At 52.3% G+C, this 19,665-nt stretch overlaps 1 protein-coding gene across 2 annotated transcripts in view; it reads right to left on the bottom strand.

Annotated features, from left to right (window-relative positions):
• Window positions 1–4,466: 4,466 nt before the first annotated feature.
• The window catches only part of GNB1 (G protein subunit beta 1), a 92,894-nt gene continuing 77,695 nt past the window's right edge, over window positions 4,467–19,665 (bottom strand). Inside the window, exons 6-12 of one of the 2 annotated variants that reach the window (XM_079696813.1) lie at window positions 18,887–18,950; window positions 17,625–17,787; window positions 9,145–9,211; window positions 7,506–7,707; window positions 6,659–6,875; window positions 4,997–5,112; window positions 4,467–4,789 (exon numbers count right to left, since the gene is read on the bottom strand). In XM_079696813.1, coding sequence (XP_079552939.1) covers window positions 5,006–5,112; window positions 6,659–6,875; window positions 7,506–7,707; window positions 9,145–9,211; window positions 17,625–17,787; window positions 18,887–18,950 — 820 coding nt within the window. In that variant the 3' untranslated portion in view covers window positions 4,467–4,789; window positions 4,997–5,005. The remainder of the gene's footprint in view (window positions 4,790–4,996; window positions 5,113–6,658; window positions 6,876–7,505; window positions 7,708–9,144; window positions 9,212–17,624; window positions 17,788–18,886; window positions 18,951–19,665) is intronic. The other variant, XM_079696812.1, reaches the window with a different exon arrangement.

Raw genomic sequence — 19,665 nt, forward strand, 5'->3', positions numbered from 1 at the left:
GAAATGAGAAAACGGGGGCTGTGGCTTCCTTCATCGGAGCCTGTTGTGCAATCTCCCAGCAGGCCCTGGGCCCACCCTGGGGATTCCGGAGCCTCCCACTCACACCCCGCAATCCAGAAGGCCAGTGCTGGGAGGGGCACTTTAGGACCTCCGGAAGATTCCTAGAGGAGATGTTGCTTGGGCTGAGGGCCAAGGCTGAGCTGGAATGAGCCGGGCAGCGGTGGGGACAGGGAGGGGTCAGCAGCAGGGACGCAGGCGGGCGTGGGGGTGGGGGAGGGGTGCCAGTCAGGCCAACGTGGGCAGTGGGCTGGGCAGACGATGCCGGGTCTGCTTCAGAGGGTCTGTGTTCAGGAAGGGCCAGAGGTGTAACCTTTCCCAGTGCCAGAGGTGCAGGACTCTCTTAATTTGGTATGTTTCTCTGGTATCTTCTTTCTTTGGTATGTTCTTTTTCTTAAACATGGTTCCCCTACTGTTTAAGCTTTAGACCCCCCAAAACCTGGGCTCCTACTCTTCTGAGGGTTGAAAGATGGGGGACCATAGAGGGTGCAGTGGATAGGGCTGCCTCTCCAAAGCTGGCCTCATTCAGGCAGGGGGGCGCCCTTGGATTTGGGGTGCAGGGTGTGGAAAGGGTGCTGCTCTTTGGGGTTCTGCTCCCAGCTCTTGGGGAAGTAGGCCTCAGCTGTGCCTGCTGGAGGGGAACGGGGTAGAGGGAGGCTTCCCAGCACCCAAAAAAGGAAGTGTCCAGGGGCCTGGGTGACAGGTGTGGCCGGGAGGCACCGAGGCTCCCTGTGGACAGGGAGTGTCTCAGGCTCTCCAGAGGCCACCTTCCCCAGTTCCGGCCTCCAGCCAGCATGCCCTGGACAAGTCCGGCCCCTCCTGTCCCACTTTTCCCAGCCCTCCCCAGGGGCCAGTGTCCGGAATCACGGACTTGGAGGTCTCCTGGTTGGGCTGACTTTGGGGTCGGGCAGCCCCTCTTCCTGCCGGGCCACTAAGTGCCAGGCGCACAATACTGCAGGGAACAAACCCTCCAGGTGTTCGGGCGGGGGCGCGGCCTGCTGAAACCCAGGAAGAGCGCTGCCAGAGGGTACCTAGGCCGAGGGAACCGGGCGGGCGGCGCGAGCCTGGGCAGGGGGCGGAGGGGGGTGGTTTCTGAGAGCGAAGTCGTGAGCAGCCCCTCCCTGCTCTAGCACCTCACAGACGTGGGACTCGCCAAACTCTCACACAGTGTCTAGGAGCAGGTGCTCTTGTTGCAGTTTTCACACGGGGAATCAGGGGCACAGAGAGGCCAAGTAACTGGCCCCAGATCACACAGGGAGGACGTGAAGAGGCAGAATTTGGCCGAACTCCAGGAGTGGGGAATGGTGGGGTGGGGGGAGACAAGCAGAGTGGTGCGGGTGGGGTGGCCTTTTCCTGCTCTCACACATCAGGAGGAAGAAGAACCGCTGGGGTGGGCAGGGGGGCACCGAGGACCCCGCTGTGCGCTCCGCATGAAGGGTCAGCATCATGGGTGCTGGTGCCGGGTGGGGTGGACACCTCGAGTGGACGTGAACGCTGGGTGCTGGAAGAGGCGATGAGACCCGACATCGGGGTGCAGGTGACCCTAGAGCTCCCTGCAAGGCCCCAGTTCATGTCCAGCTGCCGAGGGTCTGGCTGGAGCGTGGACATCGCACCTGCAACAGGTGTGCTCACCAGAGCCAGCTGCTACCTCAGACACTAGGGGCGGAGGCCGGAGGAAGGAAGGTGGAAGCGCAGGCACCCTGGAGGAGGGTGGGGCAAGGAGACCATCACTTCCCAGGTGCATCCAGGCCCAGGAGGCTGAGGTGTCCCGGGCCTCAAGCGTGAAATCCAAGGCTCACGCTGGGCAGCGCAGTGCGGAACGCGCTTCGCTTCGCACCACCGCCTGGCTGTCCTCTTGGTGCCCCCGGACACCTATTTTCAGTGACCGCTTTGCTGAGAAGGTGGGACGGCGGCCTCGAGGCCAGCAGAGGGGCTGAGTCTCAGCTCCCCTGGCCCCGGCTCAGAGGGCACCCAGTCTAGCCAGCCCTTGCTGAGGCTCCTGTGCCCACCCCGTGCCCCTCTAAGGGTAGCTGACAGCAGATGTGTCCCTGTGCCAGGATAAAGGCTTGCTTCCTGACCCCAGGAGACCCTCCCTCCCAAGGACTCAGGCTGCCAGCCCAGGGAGCACCTTGGATGCTCTCTGGCATTTTGAGACAGCTGGCAGTGTTAAAACATGCAACGAGCAGATTTATTCCAGAGACGCGGGGGAGGAGGTTGGAACCGGGCGAACCCACTGTTCAGGCTGTCAACCACCGGGAAACCGCGCCCACGGTCCTTGTAGGAGAGACCCCTGCAATCACGCCAGTCCCACCCACCCCTCCCCACGGGCCAGGCCAGGAGGACCGACTGCCTGTGTCTTCCTGACAATTGGAAAAGGGAGCTTCAGGAGGGAGTACTTCCCACTGAGAGCAGTCTTCACTTACTTATGAATCTGACCCGTGGGAATTACCAAGTTACCTTTCGTAACCTTACACAGAATACTTTGGACTAAAAGAAAATTGTGTCCTTTAGCACGAAGGCACAGAAGGCAGGGCTGGGGTCCAGGGAAGCGGTGGAGTGAGAGGCTTCCTCACTGACATGCAATGAAGTGTTTGCTTCTCATGGGTGTGGGGCAGATGCTCATTTTTTCTTGCAAGATGCAGGTCTTTTCATTCGGACACAGATGAAAACTGTTCTATCATCTGAAGGGAAGTATGTCTCTGGAGTAACATCCTTAGTATCTTAAGGAGGGCCACCAGTAGGGGCCGAGGCTCAGAAGAGGAGAGGAAGGTAGGACAGCGACTCGGGAGACTCCCGCTGCCGGGGGACGAGAGGACCACGGCCTGGGTGGTGACGGGGGGCCAGGGCTGGTGGGATGCTGCTGCTCTGCAGGCCCATCTGAGGACCGGCCGCTCCTTCCTTTCACGGACTCTCTGTGAGGGGGACAAAGCACGTGGACAAAGCAGAAGAGGGGGGCAGCCAGGGGAGGGCAGCTGCCCCCCCGACACCGAAACGGCCCCACAGATGAGCAGCCACGCCCACATCCCTCATGTCAAACCGCTTTATTACAGCTTAAATAACAGTGCAGTGAATACAGGGTCTATCTCGCATCCAGCTTCCTTGCAGTACACTGACTTTAAAATTAAATACAAAAGGTGAGGGACAGCGCAGAGAGCTCTACAGGGGCGCCGAGGGGGGTGGGGGCGGGGTGGGGGCTGCTTGTCCCACTCTCTGCGGGTCCAGGGCACAGGGCACACAGGATGGTGCAAACACAGGATGGAGAAGCCGCTGCTGCCTCTACGGGAGTGCTTGGTGCGGGGAGGAGGCCTGCGCCGTCCCAACGCCACTGCTCCACACTGGACGCGCACAAAACCAGGGACGTCTGCGTGTTAGAAAAATGGTCTGCCTCGGTGCAAAAGGCTGGTTCCACGGGAGAGCCGGGCTGTGAGGAATCCACAAAGGGAGGCCGGGGTCTCCATTCCCTGTACCACCCCGCCCCACCCCCCAATGCCAACAGCAATCGTTTGGAACAGGACTTGTTTTTAGAGGAAGAAAGAAACCAGTGAATATCCCGCTAGGTGAGTGTGTAGCGCCGCTGACTGCGCGGCTTCCGATGCGACGCGTGTGCACAGAGGAGCAATGGTTACAGCGTTAAAGAGGTTATTTCTGAAAAGAAAGAGAACATCTAAGGACGGAGTCCTATATGCACTTTTGAGCATTTCTACAGCATGCGATTCTAAGAGTAAACCCACCCGATATGGCAAACGATCAAATTTTTTAAAATTTAACTTAGAAAGTTTGAGATCATTATTTTCAAAACATTGATTTGTACATTGTTTCATACACAAATAACTGACTGACTATCCAAGCACAGGACGGGCACCTCGCTTGAGAACAGAGGCTCCTGACGGTCAGGGTGGGGCACAGGGTAGTGTCGCGCTGTTGCTGTTGTATAAACTTCCCTCCAACTTCACAAGGAGACCCAGGGTGAGATTAAAAACTGAACTGAGAAGGCAGAGAGGGTGGGTTGGGAGCAAAGGTGCCTCACTGGGGTTCACTGTTCGTCCACGGCGCGCGCTCCGTTCCTTGACTTCTCAGCATCATCCTTCTATGCCGTGTGTGCACACAACGATCATGTGACACGAGACGAAAAGTAAAAAAACTAGGGGCTAAATTTACATCATTAACAATTCCAGAGAGGCTGCACTAGACCCTCTTTCTCTGTTTAACTACTGAACAGAAAGGAATCTATTTTAAGAAGGAAATATGAATGTCTGCAAAATCCTGTTACAAACACAAACTGAAACTTAGAATCAATTACAAGATGAAGTCCTCAACTTGTATTCCATGAACATCACAAAACAGGATCACTGATCTAGAATTCAAAGAAACTAGTAAAAAAGTGTGTCTGTCTTACAATTACACTCAAGTTTACCTTCTGGTTAACATTTTTATTATAGTATTTCCTTTTAAACTTATTCAAGACAAAAAGAAAAAAAAAAAAAAGAAAGAAAAACAAAGACAATGGTCCCGGAAGGAATGCACGATTTGTTTTAGTTTACAGCACAGAGATTCTTCTCGTAATGGGAATTGTGCTCTTGGTTTCAGCAATAAGTGAAGGGAAAAGGTCTTGCCCTTTTGAAGTTCTGAGGGGTGCAGGGCGTCCGCGTTAGTAGGGGTGGATTGGAAATGCTATCACTGTAACGCTCCAAGGTTGGAATGGTCTTCCAGTCACAGCGGCGTCCACCTGCTGCTTTAAACAGAGTTTAGAGAAACATGAAGAGAAACGGAACACCCTGGTGCAGGTGCACAGTCAGTATGATGGAAGTGCTCCAAGCTGACACCAATGCTCACCTGCCCACAAGTCCAGATCAACTACATCCAAATTAATCTTAGAAACCCCGACCCACAATTTCATGCGTAGAGCTCCAAGTAGGGAGGGCACGGGGCAGCTCCTTACCTGTTGGTGTTAGTTCCAGATCTTGAGGAAGCTGTCCCAGGACCCTGTTGCCACGGCCATCCCGTCGTCAGTCACCCCCAGGCAGCTGACGCGGTTGTCGTGCCCAGCCAAGACCCCTGGGAGCAGATGACAGCACGGTCACCCCCGGATCCAGCCACTCCCTGAAGCAGACCCAGAAGCCCCCAAGGTTCAGTCCCTGCCAGGCCTCAGTGGTGAGGAAAGGACACCAGGAAGGAGAGGAAGCCTGGTCAAGTGGAAACTAAACTGAAGCTCACGCCCACTCTTGTCCAAGGCGAGGAAGGGTCGGCACGCTCCTCTCCCATGGTGGACGTGCCCACGGCCGCGGGAGGGATTCACAGAGAAGGAAAACACACTGGAGAACCTGGCAACGTGTCTGTTATCAAGACACATGGGTAACAGCAGGACAACAAGGAACATACACAACTGAAAGGCACTAACACACACACTCAACAACCTAGGGCCTCCGGCACCGACTCCTGAGCGCTCCCGACGGAAAGAAGCTTAAATAAAAAATGGAACAGGGGGCTTCCCTGGTGGCGCAGTGGTTAAGAATTCTCCTGCCAATGCAGGGGACACGGGTTCGAGCCCTGGTCCGAGAAGATCCCGCATGCCGTGGAGCAACTAAGTCCGTGTGCCACAACTACTGAGCCTGGACTCTAGAGCCCATGCGCCACAACTACTGAAGCCCGGGCGCCTAGAGCCCGTGCTCCACAACAAGAGAAGCCACCGCAGTGAGAAGCCCGCGCACTGCAACGAAGAGCAGGCCCCGCTCGCCGCAACTAGAGAAAGCCCGTGCGCAGCAACAAAGACCCAATGCAGCCGAAAATATAAATCAATCAATCAATCAATCAATTTATTTAAAAGAAGCAACAGAAAGCACAGCAAATATACAGCACGGGAGTGAAGGCTGCAGGCTGTTCTTCATTTGTTCGTGATGCCCAGGGCCTGGCGCAGAGCACAGAACACACAAGGCTGGTGACGGACGCTGAGGGAGGGGCCTTTGGGATACCACAGAGCGAACCCCGCCCCCCAAGACAGGGCCTCCTGTCGACACTCAGCAGTCATCAGCCAGACAGTTCCACATTTTTCCAGAGGAATCTGAGCCACATCTCAGAGCACCCCCACGCGCCTCCTGCACTCCTCTGAGTGTCAGCAGGCACTGTCGGGGCAGAGGCCGCGGGCGCTGGGGGCACGTGGGGGAGCAAGAGAGGCAAGAGGGGCTCAATGCAGAGCGGGAAGCAGATCCACCCAGAGTGGGAGGCCACGGGCTCGGAGCCACGCTCCCTTCCCCACCCCCTCTGGCACTGAAGACTCCATGAGCATCGATTCATGTGCCTGAACCCCCGTCTTCAACACTGCAAGTGCTCTTCTTTTGCACAACCTGCGTTTTAATACACTTGTGAATGACACAGCTCTCGCCTGCCTTTCACGTGTGAGCTCCAGTCTGTGCTTCCAACATGCCCGACGGGAGGGGGGCTGTGAAGACCAAACGGCTGGCCCATTGCTGCCCACTGCGTGCCGCACAGGGCCGATAGCCCGCCGCCACTGGCCTGCCTCCCGTCCCCCTGCCGGGCCTACACATCTCAGCTCGCGTGCGGTCCGTCTGTGCTGGTGAGCCGGCGAGGCGCAGCAGCTGCCTACCTGCCCTGTCGGCCTTGAGGGCGTCCCAGACGTTGCAGTTGAAGTCGTCGTACCCTGCGAGGAGGAGGCGCCCGCTCTTGGAGAAGGAGACGGAGGTGATCCCACAGATGATGTTGTCATGGGAATAAGTCATGAGCTCCTGATCCGCACGGAGGTCGAACAGCCTGCAGGTAGCATCGTCCGAGCCAGTGGCAAACGCATTGCCGTTGGGAAAGAACTGGAGAGAGAAAGCAAACCAAGATGATTTGCAAATGCACAGAAAGAAATACTGCAAACATAAACTGCCCGACAGCAGAGCGACTGTGGGCCCCGCACGGGGGTGGCGCGACGTGCTCGCCCTCCCCAAAGAGCTGGCTTCCCCTCCCCATTCGCCCTCCCAAGGGAGCAGGAGCGTGGCCACCACTGACAGGCTGGGCTCCCTGCAGGCTGCTGGCAGCCAGGCTGAACCCGAGGAGGATGGCTCCTCGCGAGACTGGGCCCACCATCAGGGTGCCGGGGACAAGGGCAGGCTCCCTCCACCGCCGCGCCCTGCGTGCCCCCGCAGAGCTGGGCCAACGGGCTCAGCTGCGGCGCTGCCTGTCCCCTGATGGGGGAAGCTGTGTGATACAGTCACTGGTCACCCCCAGACCGGGAGATACGCCAGGCCTCAGCAAGGACAGATCAAGTCACAGCTGAGTCTCCCAAAGGGAGTTTTTTTCAATTTGACTGTATCTGCATAGAGAAGAGAGACCATCTAATCCTGAAAACGTTTTCAAATCTGACGATGCAGCCCGTGGCTCCAGAGAAGGACTCTAACTTGCTCATGGCCGGCGAAGGGCCCCGACCCGCACCTTGGACCCCAACTCACACAGATGGCGTTGATGTCGGACTCGTGGCCGGTGAAGGTCTGCCGGCACATCCCTTCTCGCACGTCCCAGAGTTTGGCCGAAGCGTCGCAAGCACCAGAGACAAACAGTCTGGTGTCCGGAGCGAGCGAAAGGCTCATGACATCGCCGGTGTGTCCGGTGAACGTGGTCGTCTGCTGGCCGGTCTCGATGTCCCACAGGGCACTGTAGCAGAGCAATGACAGCGGTCACCCCATGTGCTCAGGAGGCCCGTCCTGTGACACTCGGCCCTTCCAACCCCCAGGACTGCAGTCAACGTCTGCACCTAAGACGGATCTAAAACCTGTAATCCGACTTTGTTGAGCAGGGCTTGTTACAAAGCAAATGAACAAACACAATGCAGATGAGCACATGCCCACGGGCTTTGTGCTGACTGTGATGTCCAAGAGGGAGCCCGAGTCCCTTTCAAGGAGGGATGCATGCGGTCCCTGCGCGGGCTCAACGAGGGGCAGCAGGAAGCTCCCGGCTGCCATCCCAGGCTGCACAGAGAACGCGCTCTCTGCTGCTGCCTGCTCCACGCCCTCCAGGGCCCCACGGGCTGGGATGAGGAGACGACGGCCCTTAACTGGGGTCACTCAGCGGCGGAAGAGCTACGCTCGGGCCCACAGCCGTCAGCTCGGGTGGCTACGTGGAGGGCAGTCAAAGGTGAGACACAGCAGTGCCGCGAGGACAGCGTGTGCTGTTTCTGTGCTTCACCCACAGAAGCAACGCCACCGGAAGCTGCTCATTTCCCGTAAGCCTCGCAGAAAACCTGGCTCAGCCCAACCACCCAAATCCAAGCGTGCAGGGCCCCTTGCTAGGGCCTGAGGGATGACAGAAGGAAGCAAGACATTCCCAGGGTCTGAAAAACATCCCTCATGAATGAAAAAGCTTTCAAAGATATCTTCTAATACAGAAATTGTTCCCCAACTGACAGTCCAGAAGGGTTGTAACTCTTTGGTGAACCTATGGACATGCAGAAAACGGACACCTTGTGACACAGGACCCAGCCGGGGCACCCCCTGCCCCCTGCGTGGCCCGCTGGCTCCTGACCACCACGTGCCTCAAAGGGCCAGAATAACCCACAAGGAGAGTGTAAGCCCAAAATGACTCAACTATCTAAAGATTTAAAAGGATATGCTTTGGTGCTTCGAGTGAAAACATTTAAAGAGGTTCACGTGGTCTATCCTAGAGTAAGGTGAAACTCTAACAATTAATTCGTTTGAAATAATTCACGTGAAATCGTGACAAGTGACAAACTTTTTAAAGCTGTGCTTAAGAGTCCACAATGGGCAGTGCTCACCTAAGCGAGGGGCTAAAGCACACCCACTCCCCCAAGCACTACTAAAGGTAGCCTGGAAAGGTAAAATATGCAGAGGGAGAAAAGAAAAGCAGGCATTTCATGCAAAACTGTAGTTTCAAAATCAGTTCTTTGCTGTTCAAGATGGAACTCTGAGCTTTAAAATCTGCACAGAGCACCATGAAGCCACCCGTCACTCACTGCCACCTGTGTCTGAAGCCTCCTGGCCATTTCCAGTTAAAATGGCCTGAGAACTCCCCTGCGTCTTGAGCTACGGGCCAAGGCAAGCAGCATTAAGACAGGTCTGGCGCTCAAGTACTCACCAGGTGGTGTCTCCAGAGCTGGTAACAATCTGATTGTCATCCAGAAAACGGCAGCAGGACAGGTAACCTGGAAAACAGACACACATGATGGCCCCAGCCTTCGAGCCCCTGACTCTATGATCTTATAAGTGGAAAAACACGTTGGCAGAACAACTATGGCGGGAAGGTCCACAGCAAGGGGAGACAAATACCTCGTCCACCACCCTCGGCCCCTGCCGTGTGTGCTGCAAAGAGGAAGAAAGCAGCACAGACAACACGCACTGCCGGGCAAGAGTCAGAGCCCGGACAGGCTGGTGCAGCCCCAGGCCCAGAGGACTGGACTCCGAGTGAGCACGGCGCCCCGAGAGGCTCGGGAGGCAAGCGCACCCGTCCGCCCCTGCTGCCCTTTTGGACACATCGGGAGGAGCAGGGATGGAGGGTCTGCAGGGGCCAGCCAGAGCCAGAGATGAGGATGGGTGTGGGGGGTGGATTTGTTTTCTACGGGACAAGCGCTGCTTTTGTCCTAGTGTAAGTGACCCCGAGAACTGCACGTGCAAGGTAAGCACACCTGCCCCCGGAAGGCCCAGGGGATGGTGGCCGAGCAGCCCCTGCCCCCAGCAGGCCGGGCTGTTGCCAGAGGGAAGCATGCCTGCCAGGTCTTCCCAGGCCACACCAGAGCCACGTGTGACGCTGTGTGAATCAGTAAGATCAAAGACAAAATACAAAGAGAAGGCCCACTGAAGGCTGCTGATGTGGAAAGTATAAGGATATTGGGAAAATAAAGCACTTATCTAACATATTACTGTACTGTCTCCCATAGAAAAAACAGAGAGAGAGAACAATTTCAAAATAGCAACTACGTGCCTAGACAAGAACCTGTGGTCAAGTGCTCCCTGGAGGCCACGTCACGTCCACAGGACACCAGGGACCACACGGGCGCCCTCAGCCGCCCCGAGGGGCTCTCTTCCCGCTGAGTCTCAGCCCAAGTTCCGCTCCGAGAACAGCACTTACTTCCTGCCACACTCTCACCCTCGCTCAAGCCAGCCTTCCGGGAACCAGCCCTGGGACCCTCACACCCGCCATCACAGCACTAGCCTGTCTGACTTGGGATCCCAGCAGACAGGGAGGAGCATCGTGGAGACCCCAGCACCAGCTGGTCTCACACAGGGCCAGACAGGGGCACTCCTAGGTCAACAGCACAAAGAAACACCTCCATGATGACCTCTGTCCCACCTCGTGCAGGCGGTGGTCCAGCCCCAGGGAGTCCACGAGCTTCCCGCCCCAAGGACCAGAGGCTGCCGGCTACAGCCTCGGCTCTAGAGCACTAGCAACCTGCTTTGGCCTCTTCAGGGCCTCAGATGGTCAGCACACGTCAGCTGGCTGACCCTCAGGAGCCAGGCAGGCTGTGGGAAATGACCAAATCTACAAAACCACACACGGTCCCTGGGGATCACAAATGCTGTTAAGACTCCAAGACACATGCAGATGAAGAGGGGGGTGGGGCAGCGCGCACGCACACAGGCACGCGCACGCGCGCACACGCGCACACACACACACACGGAGCCCCGCCTGGTCCTGGGGCGAGGGCGTCTCAGGGACCTAAGAGACTGCGTGTGGAGAACACTGGGGTGGCTTTGGTGTTCGTTTTCTAACTTCCTGTAGTTTGAGCTTTCAAAATATACACAGTTGACCCCGAACAACATGGGGGCCAGGGGTGCCAGCCTCCTTGAGGCTGAAAATCTGCACAAAACTTGGAGTTGGCCCTCGTTGACAGCGGTTCCTCGGTCTCCTTGGGGACGCTGCCCACTTGGGCTCCTGTGTGCTGTATTTGGAGAAAAACCTCAGGTGTAAGTGCACCACTACAGTTCAAACCTGTGCTGTTCAAGGGTCAACCCTATCCAAATACTACTTTTCATTAGACAAAGTCAGAGCTGCTGGCTCATAACTCACTTTTTTGGTCTCTGTATTTTGTACATTGAGGGAAAAAGACAATAACCAGGTGGATATTATATTTTTTACAAAAATCTTTTTTCCTCCCAGAAAGAAAAGGTGGGAACCAGCTTTTCTTTTCACATTTATTTATTTGGCTGTGCCGAGTCTTAGTTGCGGCACGCAGGATCCAGTTCCCTGACCAGGGGTCAAACCCAGGCCCCCTGCACTGGGAGCACGGAGTCTTAACCACTGGACCACCAGGGAAGTCCCAGAACCAGCTTTTAAATTAGGTTAACAAACAAGTACTGAGCATCAAGGCTCAACAGCCCTGAGACGGGAACTCACCAACCATGAACACCAGACCGCCCAGCTGGCAGGCTCGGCAGCCGACCCCACAAGCCCAGCGTCCCAGGAGGCCAGTGACGCCCCGTGTGCACGGGGACCATCAAGGGGCACCCGGGCTCCGGGGAAGCCTGCGGGGTCGTTCTGGCTGGGAGGCGGGCCGTGGCTTCAGAGTAGGCCCGATTCTCAGCGCAGCTGCTAACCTGCAGTGCATGTTCCCGTGAGCTGGCTCACGAGCCCCAGGCCTCCCAGAGGAACTGGGATCATTCCGGAGAATTACTGGGAGGAAAAGAGCTGTCTGAACATTTAAGTTCTCAGTGAACGGTGGCAGTTACTGTCTTTGCCTATATGAGAGCGAGCAAATTCCCTGAAGGGGCTGTGTGAGTGTGTGTGTGTCCTCAGCAGAAGGGTGGCTGGCCCAGTGGCGCTGCTGCCTTACGAAGGCCTCCAGAGGGGCAGGGAGAACAGACCCTGACAAAAGTGGGCACCAAGTGTGGAGGTGCCAGGCCTCACGGAGACAAGTGGCAGCGGGACACAGGCGCGCTGGGGACAGCCTGGCGCGGGGACGAGCTGGCAGCAGCCCAGAGGGGAGGAGGCTTGCAGTGAGGCAGGGCAGGTGCTCAGGTCAAGGACCCGTGGGAGGGAGGGGGGGCGGTCTCATGACAGTGCGTCGCTGAACGGGAACCCGGTCCAGAGAGGCAGGCAAACTCACCTCCTCATCCAGAGGGTAGCTGACCCAGACGGCAAAACCGAAGACCAACGTGCACAGACACGTGAGCCACTGCGAGTGCTGCCCCGGACCAAACAGCTCAGCCAAGGGAACTCACCCCAAGAACACGGTTATGGCCCGAGAAGTCACTTCTCTGCAAGAACAGTATTTACAGCCACAACACGCGCACTAGTGACAAGCTGGGAACTGCTGCAATGACCGACGACAGGGACAAATCAGCGCACCTTACAACGGAACCCTCTCCAACTCTGCAGGACAACACTGCAGTTCTGGATGGGATTAGAAGTTGAAAACACAGAAGAAGAAATGTTACTTTCCCAACTTTCTATGGTGAATCACGCTGGCAGTCTTAGCCCAGCCGGCACCTGGGGGAGGCAGGGGCAGCTGGCTGGGCGGGGAGGGAAAGCCGACCCACTCGGAGGTGCACAGGGGAGCAGAGACCGGGAGCAGAGGGTGCATTCTCTGAGCAGCTCCGTGAAGACGAAAGAGAGATAACGAAGCAACAACAAGAAGGCCTGCGAGTGAGGAAACGCCACCCCAAAGAGACAAACCCAGAAACTGCTGATGCCAAAGGACAAGCACCCAGCAGCAGGCCGGGTGCATCCGTCCACCTGGAGGTTCACGCATCCTCTCAGGCCGAATGCAGGCACAGCCAGGACCCGTGGCCAGCCTGGGAGAGGGGGCGCTCTTGCTGCTGGGAGGCTGAGCCGGCTGGGGGACGCCCAGAGGGTAGCTGAGCCGGCTGGGGGACGCCCAGAGGGTAGCTGAGCCGGCTGGGGGACGCCCAGAGGGTAGCTGAGCCGGCGGCGCAGTCCGTGAGGTCAGGAAGTGAGCAGTGGGATCTGAGTTTCCCAGACTGCGACCACAGACAGCCCAAAACTGCTGTCACGTTAACTAACTGCCACAGAACAGGGTGCTGGAGAGCAGCACAGTGTGGCCTGGAGCAGAACTGTGGGACACGTCTTTCCTCCCAGAGTGGGGCCTGCTGGCGCCTGTCAGGAAAGAAGCAACTAACAGGTCAGGGGGCCCGTCCACTGTGCTTTCACGTGCATTCAAGCCCCGGGCAGCATGGACAAGTCATCCCTGGAAAATGAAATTTTAGCCACCGCAAGGGCCTCTGGCAAGAGTACAAGGCAGTCATGTCACCCCCAGGAAACCTCTGGCTAAATTCTTGACCATGGTGATCTCAGAAAGGGTAAATGTGTCTGCACTGCAATGGGAGGGTTAGGAAAGGAAAATGAGCTTTTAGGGAATTACTAATTTCTCAAATATACAATCTAACGCCTTTGTATTAGTATTTTCACCAAGAGAGCACGCGGCAAGTTTTATTCTATACGTAATATATTCACCGTAACCGCAACAATGATAAATCATTGTGAATTCATTCCATTAACCATTTCCAGAGGGCATCCTTTACTCCTTAAGATAGAAACTTAAAGGCAAAACACCAGAAGACAGAACGTCATCTGATGTTTGTTCTCTCAAGTATTGCTAGCGTTTCCAAAGCCTGGGTGGCCAACTCTAGAGAAGGAAGCTTCTGTTTGCTCCATATGGGCCCTTGTATCTTCTGGAAACAATAGGAACACAAAACTGACCACCAAGAGCCTCTCTCCTGAAACCGTGCGCAGAGGCTCGACTCCTGCCCTCACTCCATCAGACACCATCTGGGACTCAGGGAGACTGCTGACAAGAGCACCAGGATGGGTTTTCCGCGCAACTGAGCGTCTAAGACTCTACGACAAAATGTCCCAACCACAGCTCAACAAAGAGCTCTCAACTTAAGGCTCAGGCCAGAGAGAGGTGCCTGAGTGATGAGCAGTAACGTCATCAGATGGAGGCTTAGAAGGACTGAGACAAGATACAGACCGCACATCCTCCAATCTGTTGAACCCACTAACCGTTCACACCTTTACCCCCCGACTAAAGTGAGGCTATTTGAATTTATCAAGTTTTAACCTTTATTGATTTGAAGCTGAATTATGTATCATGTCTGAAGAAAGTCACAAACACTCTTAAGAGGCCAAACGTTTAGAAAAACCCTACCACTCAACTCCCAAAGAAGTATAATTTCATGATACATGAAGGAAATAAAATTTCTAAAACATTCTAATACTAGTTTTATTTCTTTGTTTCAGCAAATAAAGTGTTAAAAAATTAAAAAGATTTAATTAAAAATGGAAGTCCATACACTGAATCTGATAATAAGGGATCGATAAACAATAAGAATGTGTTTTTCAATGTGCTGTGAGTTCATCAACGCTATAAGCAAAGTGGTTTAGGAAGGGTGCTCACTGGACAGAACCCCCAGTTTACAAGGATGGGGCAGGCAGCTTAGGCTGGGTTCCGAGAAGGGGGGTTCCCACCCCCAGGAGCAACCTTCCCACAGAAACCACCACAAGCTCTGGACAAATATAAAGACAAAAACCTGAAAGCACTGGAAGCAGAAGCAGACAAACTGAAGGGGAGCCTGAACTTGGAAGAAGAGAAAGGCACTGGGTGAGCTTGTTTCTCAACAAGCTTGTCTGCCCTGTGCCTGAGGGCAGGCCTCCTCTTTGCAGCCACACCTCAGATACAGATCTATGGCCCAACCTTCTTGAACAGCCAGTAAATAGGGTTCTGGTCAACCACAACTGGAAAGTGAAAGAAGGAAACCTAGAAAGGAGAAAGCCACAGAAGGCCCTAAAAATCACACGCCTACTGCCCCAACATCTGTCTGAACCACACAGGCAAGACAGCTGCTCCCACACGGCTGTGTGGCTGCTCCCAACGGAACCAAATGGCAGGGCTTCAGGGGAACAGAGTCTGCACAAAGCCCAGGACACAAGTCAAAATCACTAGATGTACCAAGAAGCAGGAAAATCTCACCCATATTCAAGAGAAAAGAGCCACCAAGACCAAACCTCAAGGGATTAGTTGCTAGAACTGGCAGGTAAGAATTTTAAAGCCAGCTCTTGGAACTATGCCCAAGGATCCTAAATATGCTCATAATAAATAGAAAGGAAACGTCGGCAGAAAAATAAGAACTATTTTTTTAAAAAAGCAAACGAATTCTAGAACTGAAAAATAGAACATCTGGCACATATGGCTTGCTGGGTAGTCTTAACCCCACACTGGAGGTGACAGAAGTCACGTGTACTGGAGGACAGCTCTGGAGAAGCAGGAGATGGAATAAACAGGAACAGAACCGCAGGAACCTAAGAGACGATGTGAACATGCACCCACTGGAGGACAAAGAGACAGAGAACAAAGAACAGAAAATGGATTTCTAGTATTTCCCAAATCTAGTGAAAGACAAAACTTTACAAACTCAAGGTGCTCAAGCACGATAAACAAAGAAAGTCACTCCAAGGCACATCACAAACTGTTAAAAAACAAAGAAAAATCTTTAAAGTGCTAAAAGAAAATAATACCAACCCAGAATTAAATGTATCCAGCAAAAACTTCTTCAAGAATGAAGGATAATCAACATTTTCAGATAAATGAAAACAGACAGAATTCACTGCTAGGAGACCTGCACTAACGGTAAGAAACGGTAAAGCAAGTTCATCAGGCCGAAGGGAACCCGAAAAAACCTCACGTCTTCAGGAGGAATGACTAGCGCTGCCGATGGTGAAGGTTTGAGTAAATGTAAAAGGCGATTCAAAGTGGCTTCTTCAAGTGGCTAAGAACATTTAAAGGAAAAAAATTTATAACACATGGAGATGCAACACCTACGAAAACTTCATAAAGAATGAGGAAGGGCAGAAAACGGGCATTTATGGCCACAAGATTCTTGTATTTCATATAAATGGATACAATATAACTGAGTGCACCATGAAAAATTATGAATGTACACTGCAATCCCTACATAACCCTTTTTTGGAGGTAACCAGAAAAGCCAACAGATAAAACTAAAATAGAACTCTAAAAAATCAAGTAACCCAAAAGAAGGCAGCAAAGGAGAGCACACCACAAAGTGAGAGAGCCAAATCCCACTGCACCCACACTGCATGCAACAGAAATGAACCCCATACTATTTGAAAGGCAGAAACACTTAGAGTGGATAAAAAGAAAGAACCAACTGTGTGCTGTCTCTAAGGGACTCTGTTTATAAATACAGTTAAGTGGATGGGAAAAAATACACCATGCAGGGCTTCCCTGGTGGTGCAGTGGTTGAGAGTCCGCCTGCCGATGCAGGGGACGCGGGTTCGTGCCCCGGTCCGGGAGGATCCCACATGCCGCGGAGCGGCTGGGCCCGTGAGCCATGGCCGCTGGGCCTGTGCGTCCGGAGCCTGTGCTCCTCAGCAGGAGAGGCCACAACAGTGAGAGGCCCGCGTACCACAAAAAAAAAAAAAAAAAAAAAAAAAAAAAAAAAAAAAATACACCATGCAAACAGTCGGACTAAGAAGGCTGGAGCAGCTACGTTAACATCAGATAAAGCCGACTTTCCAACAAAGAAGGTTCTGAGAAAGAGGGTCACTTCTTCAGGAACATACGACAGTCATGAACATACCTTCTACTAACAGAGCTCAAGATACATAGGGCAAAAATTCCCAGAATGAAGGGAGAAATACATGAATCCATCCCTGCCTCAGCAACTGACAGAAATAAACTAAAGACAGAGAATATGTGAACAGTGTCAAAGTCCTGCTTTGATGAACACGCTGAGAACCTGCCCCACAGCCTGGACTCCCAAGCGCGTGTGGCGTGTCATCCTCAGACCACCCGCTCCACTGGAAGCAAATCTCCGTAAATGTGAAAAACGGAACTGGTACAGAACATCTTCTCTGAACATAATGGCGTTTGATTAGAAACCAATAACAAGTTATCAAAAGGGTATTAAAAATATTTCCCACTGAATGATAATACAGCTAAAGCCATGCTTAGAGGGTAATTTGTAGCTTAGAGGATAATTTATATTTGAAAAAGTAGGAAGATCTAAGTCTCTACTTTAAGAAGATAGAAAGTTAAGAAGGAAGCAACCCCAAAGCAAACAGAAGCCAAAATAACACACCACCCAACGCTTCGAGCTGGCTGCGTTCAAAAGCGCTCAGCCTGAAGGACTCTTGTTCCGCTTCCTGTGCACCAAGAACGCAGTCACTACGAAGGACACTAAGAGATCAGTGAGGGCGTCTCGGTGTGTGGATAAGTACGTGTGTGCGCACAGGGAGACACGTGCACGCTCGTGCATGTCTGCATTAGGAAACCCTTCTGGAAAGGCGCTCAGGATGGAAGGAGGTTCAGAAGGAGTAACACCTCGAACTGCGTCCTCTGCTACGGAGCCACCTGCGTTCCCAAGATCCTTGACAACGGGCCACTACAGCGACTTATAGCCAAAGGCTTCTTACTGGTAAAGGAATGTCAAGGCCTGTGTTTGATTTCATTTTCAGAGTATATCTGGCCATTGCTGTAGCCAATCTCATTAAGTAATTATTGAGAAGAGGTGAGTGTCCATAGCATGTAACTCATGCGAGGCACACAGCGTATAAACTTTGAGGTTACTGATGAGAACATGTACCTGTATGTCCAGCCAGTTCACGACTCACACGTACATTCCCTTCACGAGTTTTCAGATTGTAAATGGAGCAAATGTTATCCAGGCCACCGCAGGCCACATAGTTGCCAGAAGGGGCATATGCACATGTCATGACCCACGAGGAACGCAGAGGGATGGCATGAACCTAAAGGACAGAACACACGTGATGCAAGCACGCTCCAGGTCAGAAACATTGACTACTGACACTTACGATCCTGCTTCTAGTCTTCAACTTTCACTGCACAGCAAAACAGTGGCCAAAATTATTTTGAAAATATTTTATATGTGTGGGCAGTCAAATAAAGTAATAATTTAATTAGAAATGCAGTGCTTCACACCAATCTAATATAGTTTTATTTATTTATTTAGGCTACACCATGTAGCTTGTGGGATCTTAGTTTTCCAACCAGGGAGTGAACCCAGGTCCTCAGCAGTGAAAACACGGAGTCCTAACCACTGGACTACCAGGGAACTCCCAAATGTAGAGTTTTAATAAAGCCATAACTTACAGTTAGGTAGACACTTAAGTAACAGCAACATAGCCTCTGAATCACAATTACATATTAAAAGGAAAACATTTCACTGGCTTGTCAAAATGGCTATAAAATTCACTTAGAAAATAAAGCAGTTTTAGTGAAGTAATCAAACTAGAAATTACTGTAATTAATCCTACCACACACCTCCCTGTGTTTGAGATAGATTTGTTATAAGTACTGGATTCTGTTATACACATGTGGTATCCTCCAGTAAAATAAAACTGAATTTTGTCTGTTACACACATTTAGACCAAGGATAGTACTTTTTTCATTCAATATGATACAACCCTGGATTGAATTTTTAAAACAATTTAATTTATACTTCATAGTATAAACTCTTTCAGATTATTTCTTGTAAAAACTAGTTAACTAAATGGAAAGCTGTATTTCTGTATTTTTAAATAAAGCATGAGATTTCCCAGACTGAGCTAAAATTGGACTCCAGTTCCCTAGAAACTTGAAGGAGGCTCCCCGAACCTGCTCTGTAAAGAGACGACACATCACAGCAACACCATGCTGGCCCAGCAGCACCAGTGACACGTGCCAGCCATGTGATTGGGCTTCTACCTGACCCATACGACTTTACACAAAAGCGAACTCACTGTGCTCCCCCACCCTCTCCTGTTATACATTTTACGTAAGTGAACCCAGAGTTTAAACACCCGCCTTTCCCGGGCTGCTTTTCAGGGAAGGGTTTGCAGTACCTACCTTGTTCGTGGTGTAGCTATCCCAGATGATAAGCTTACCATCCTGTGAGGCACTAACTAGAAGCCTGGAGGAAAAAGAAAAAAGCAAACCATCAGTACCACACCAACAAGGGAAGTCACCCAAAGACAACAAATGAAGACTAAACTTTAGTGATGACTAACGCACTTCAATATTATATTTGCTGACAAAGTGCACTTATTTATAAGCACCCCCCCCCCAAAAAGGTTCTAGTTCTTAGACCAACTTTGAAAGCATGAAAAGAAAATATTCCCAGCAATAACAGCTCAGGTTCAATCATGCTTGTCTTCAGGTGAAGACCTGGCCACAGTCCCTCGGCTCGTCAGATGAGACAAGCTGGTTGCCTAGAACTGCTTCTGTTGGTTTTCTGTTCACCATAAATCAGATGTGAGACCTACATATCTTTCTTTCATGAGTCAAAGGTGGTAGGAAATATTTAGTATATAATTTTCTGTTCCATTCTGACACGTAGAAAGCCTAAATATAAAGGACTAATAAATTTTTAGATATTCAAAATTTATGAGACATTTCTCACCAAAAATACATGAAAATTTCCCAGACTGAGCCAAAATGGGACTGCAAGGTCCTCACAAACGTTAAGGAGGCGCTCCCACTCCACCTGCTTTGCAGACAGAGGACAAAACCTAAAGCACAGCTGTGCCTGGTCTCACAGAAGAGACTACTTAACTATCGTGAATATTTTTCATAACTATTTTTTTGCTTTGGTCAACTGTGCCGTTTGGGATCTGTGTCTTGAAAAG

Source organism: Hyperoodon ampullatus, assembly GCF_949752795.1.
Source record: "Hyperoodon ampullatus genome assembly, chromosome: 2".
Taxonomy (NCBI): Eukaryota; Metazoa; Chordata; class Mammalia; order Artiodactyla; family Ziphiidae; genus Hyperoodon; species Hyperoodon ampullatus.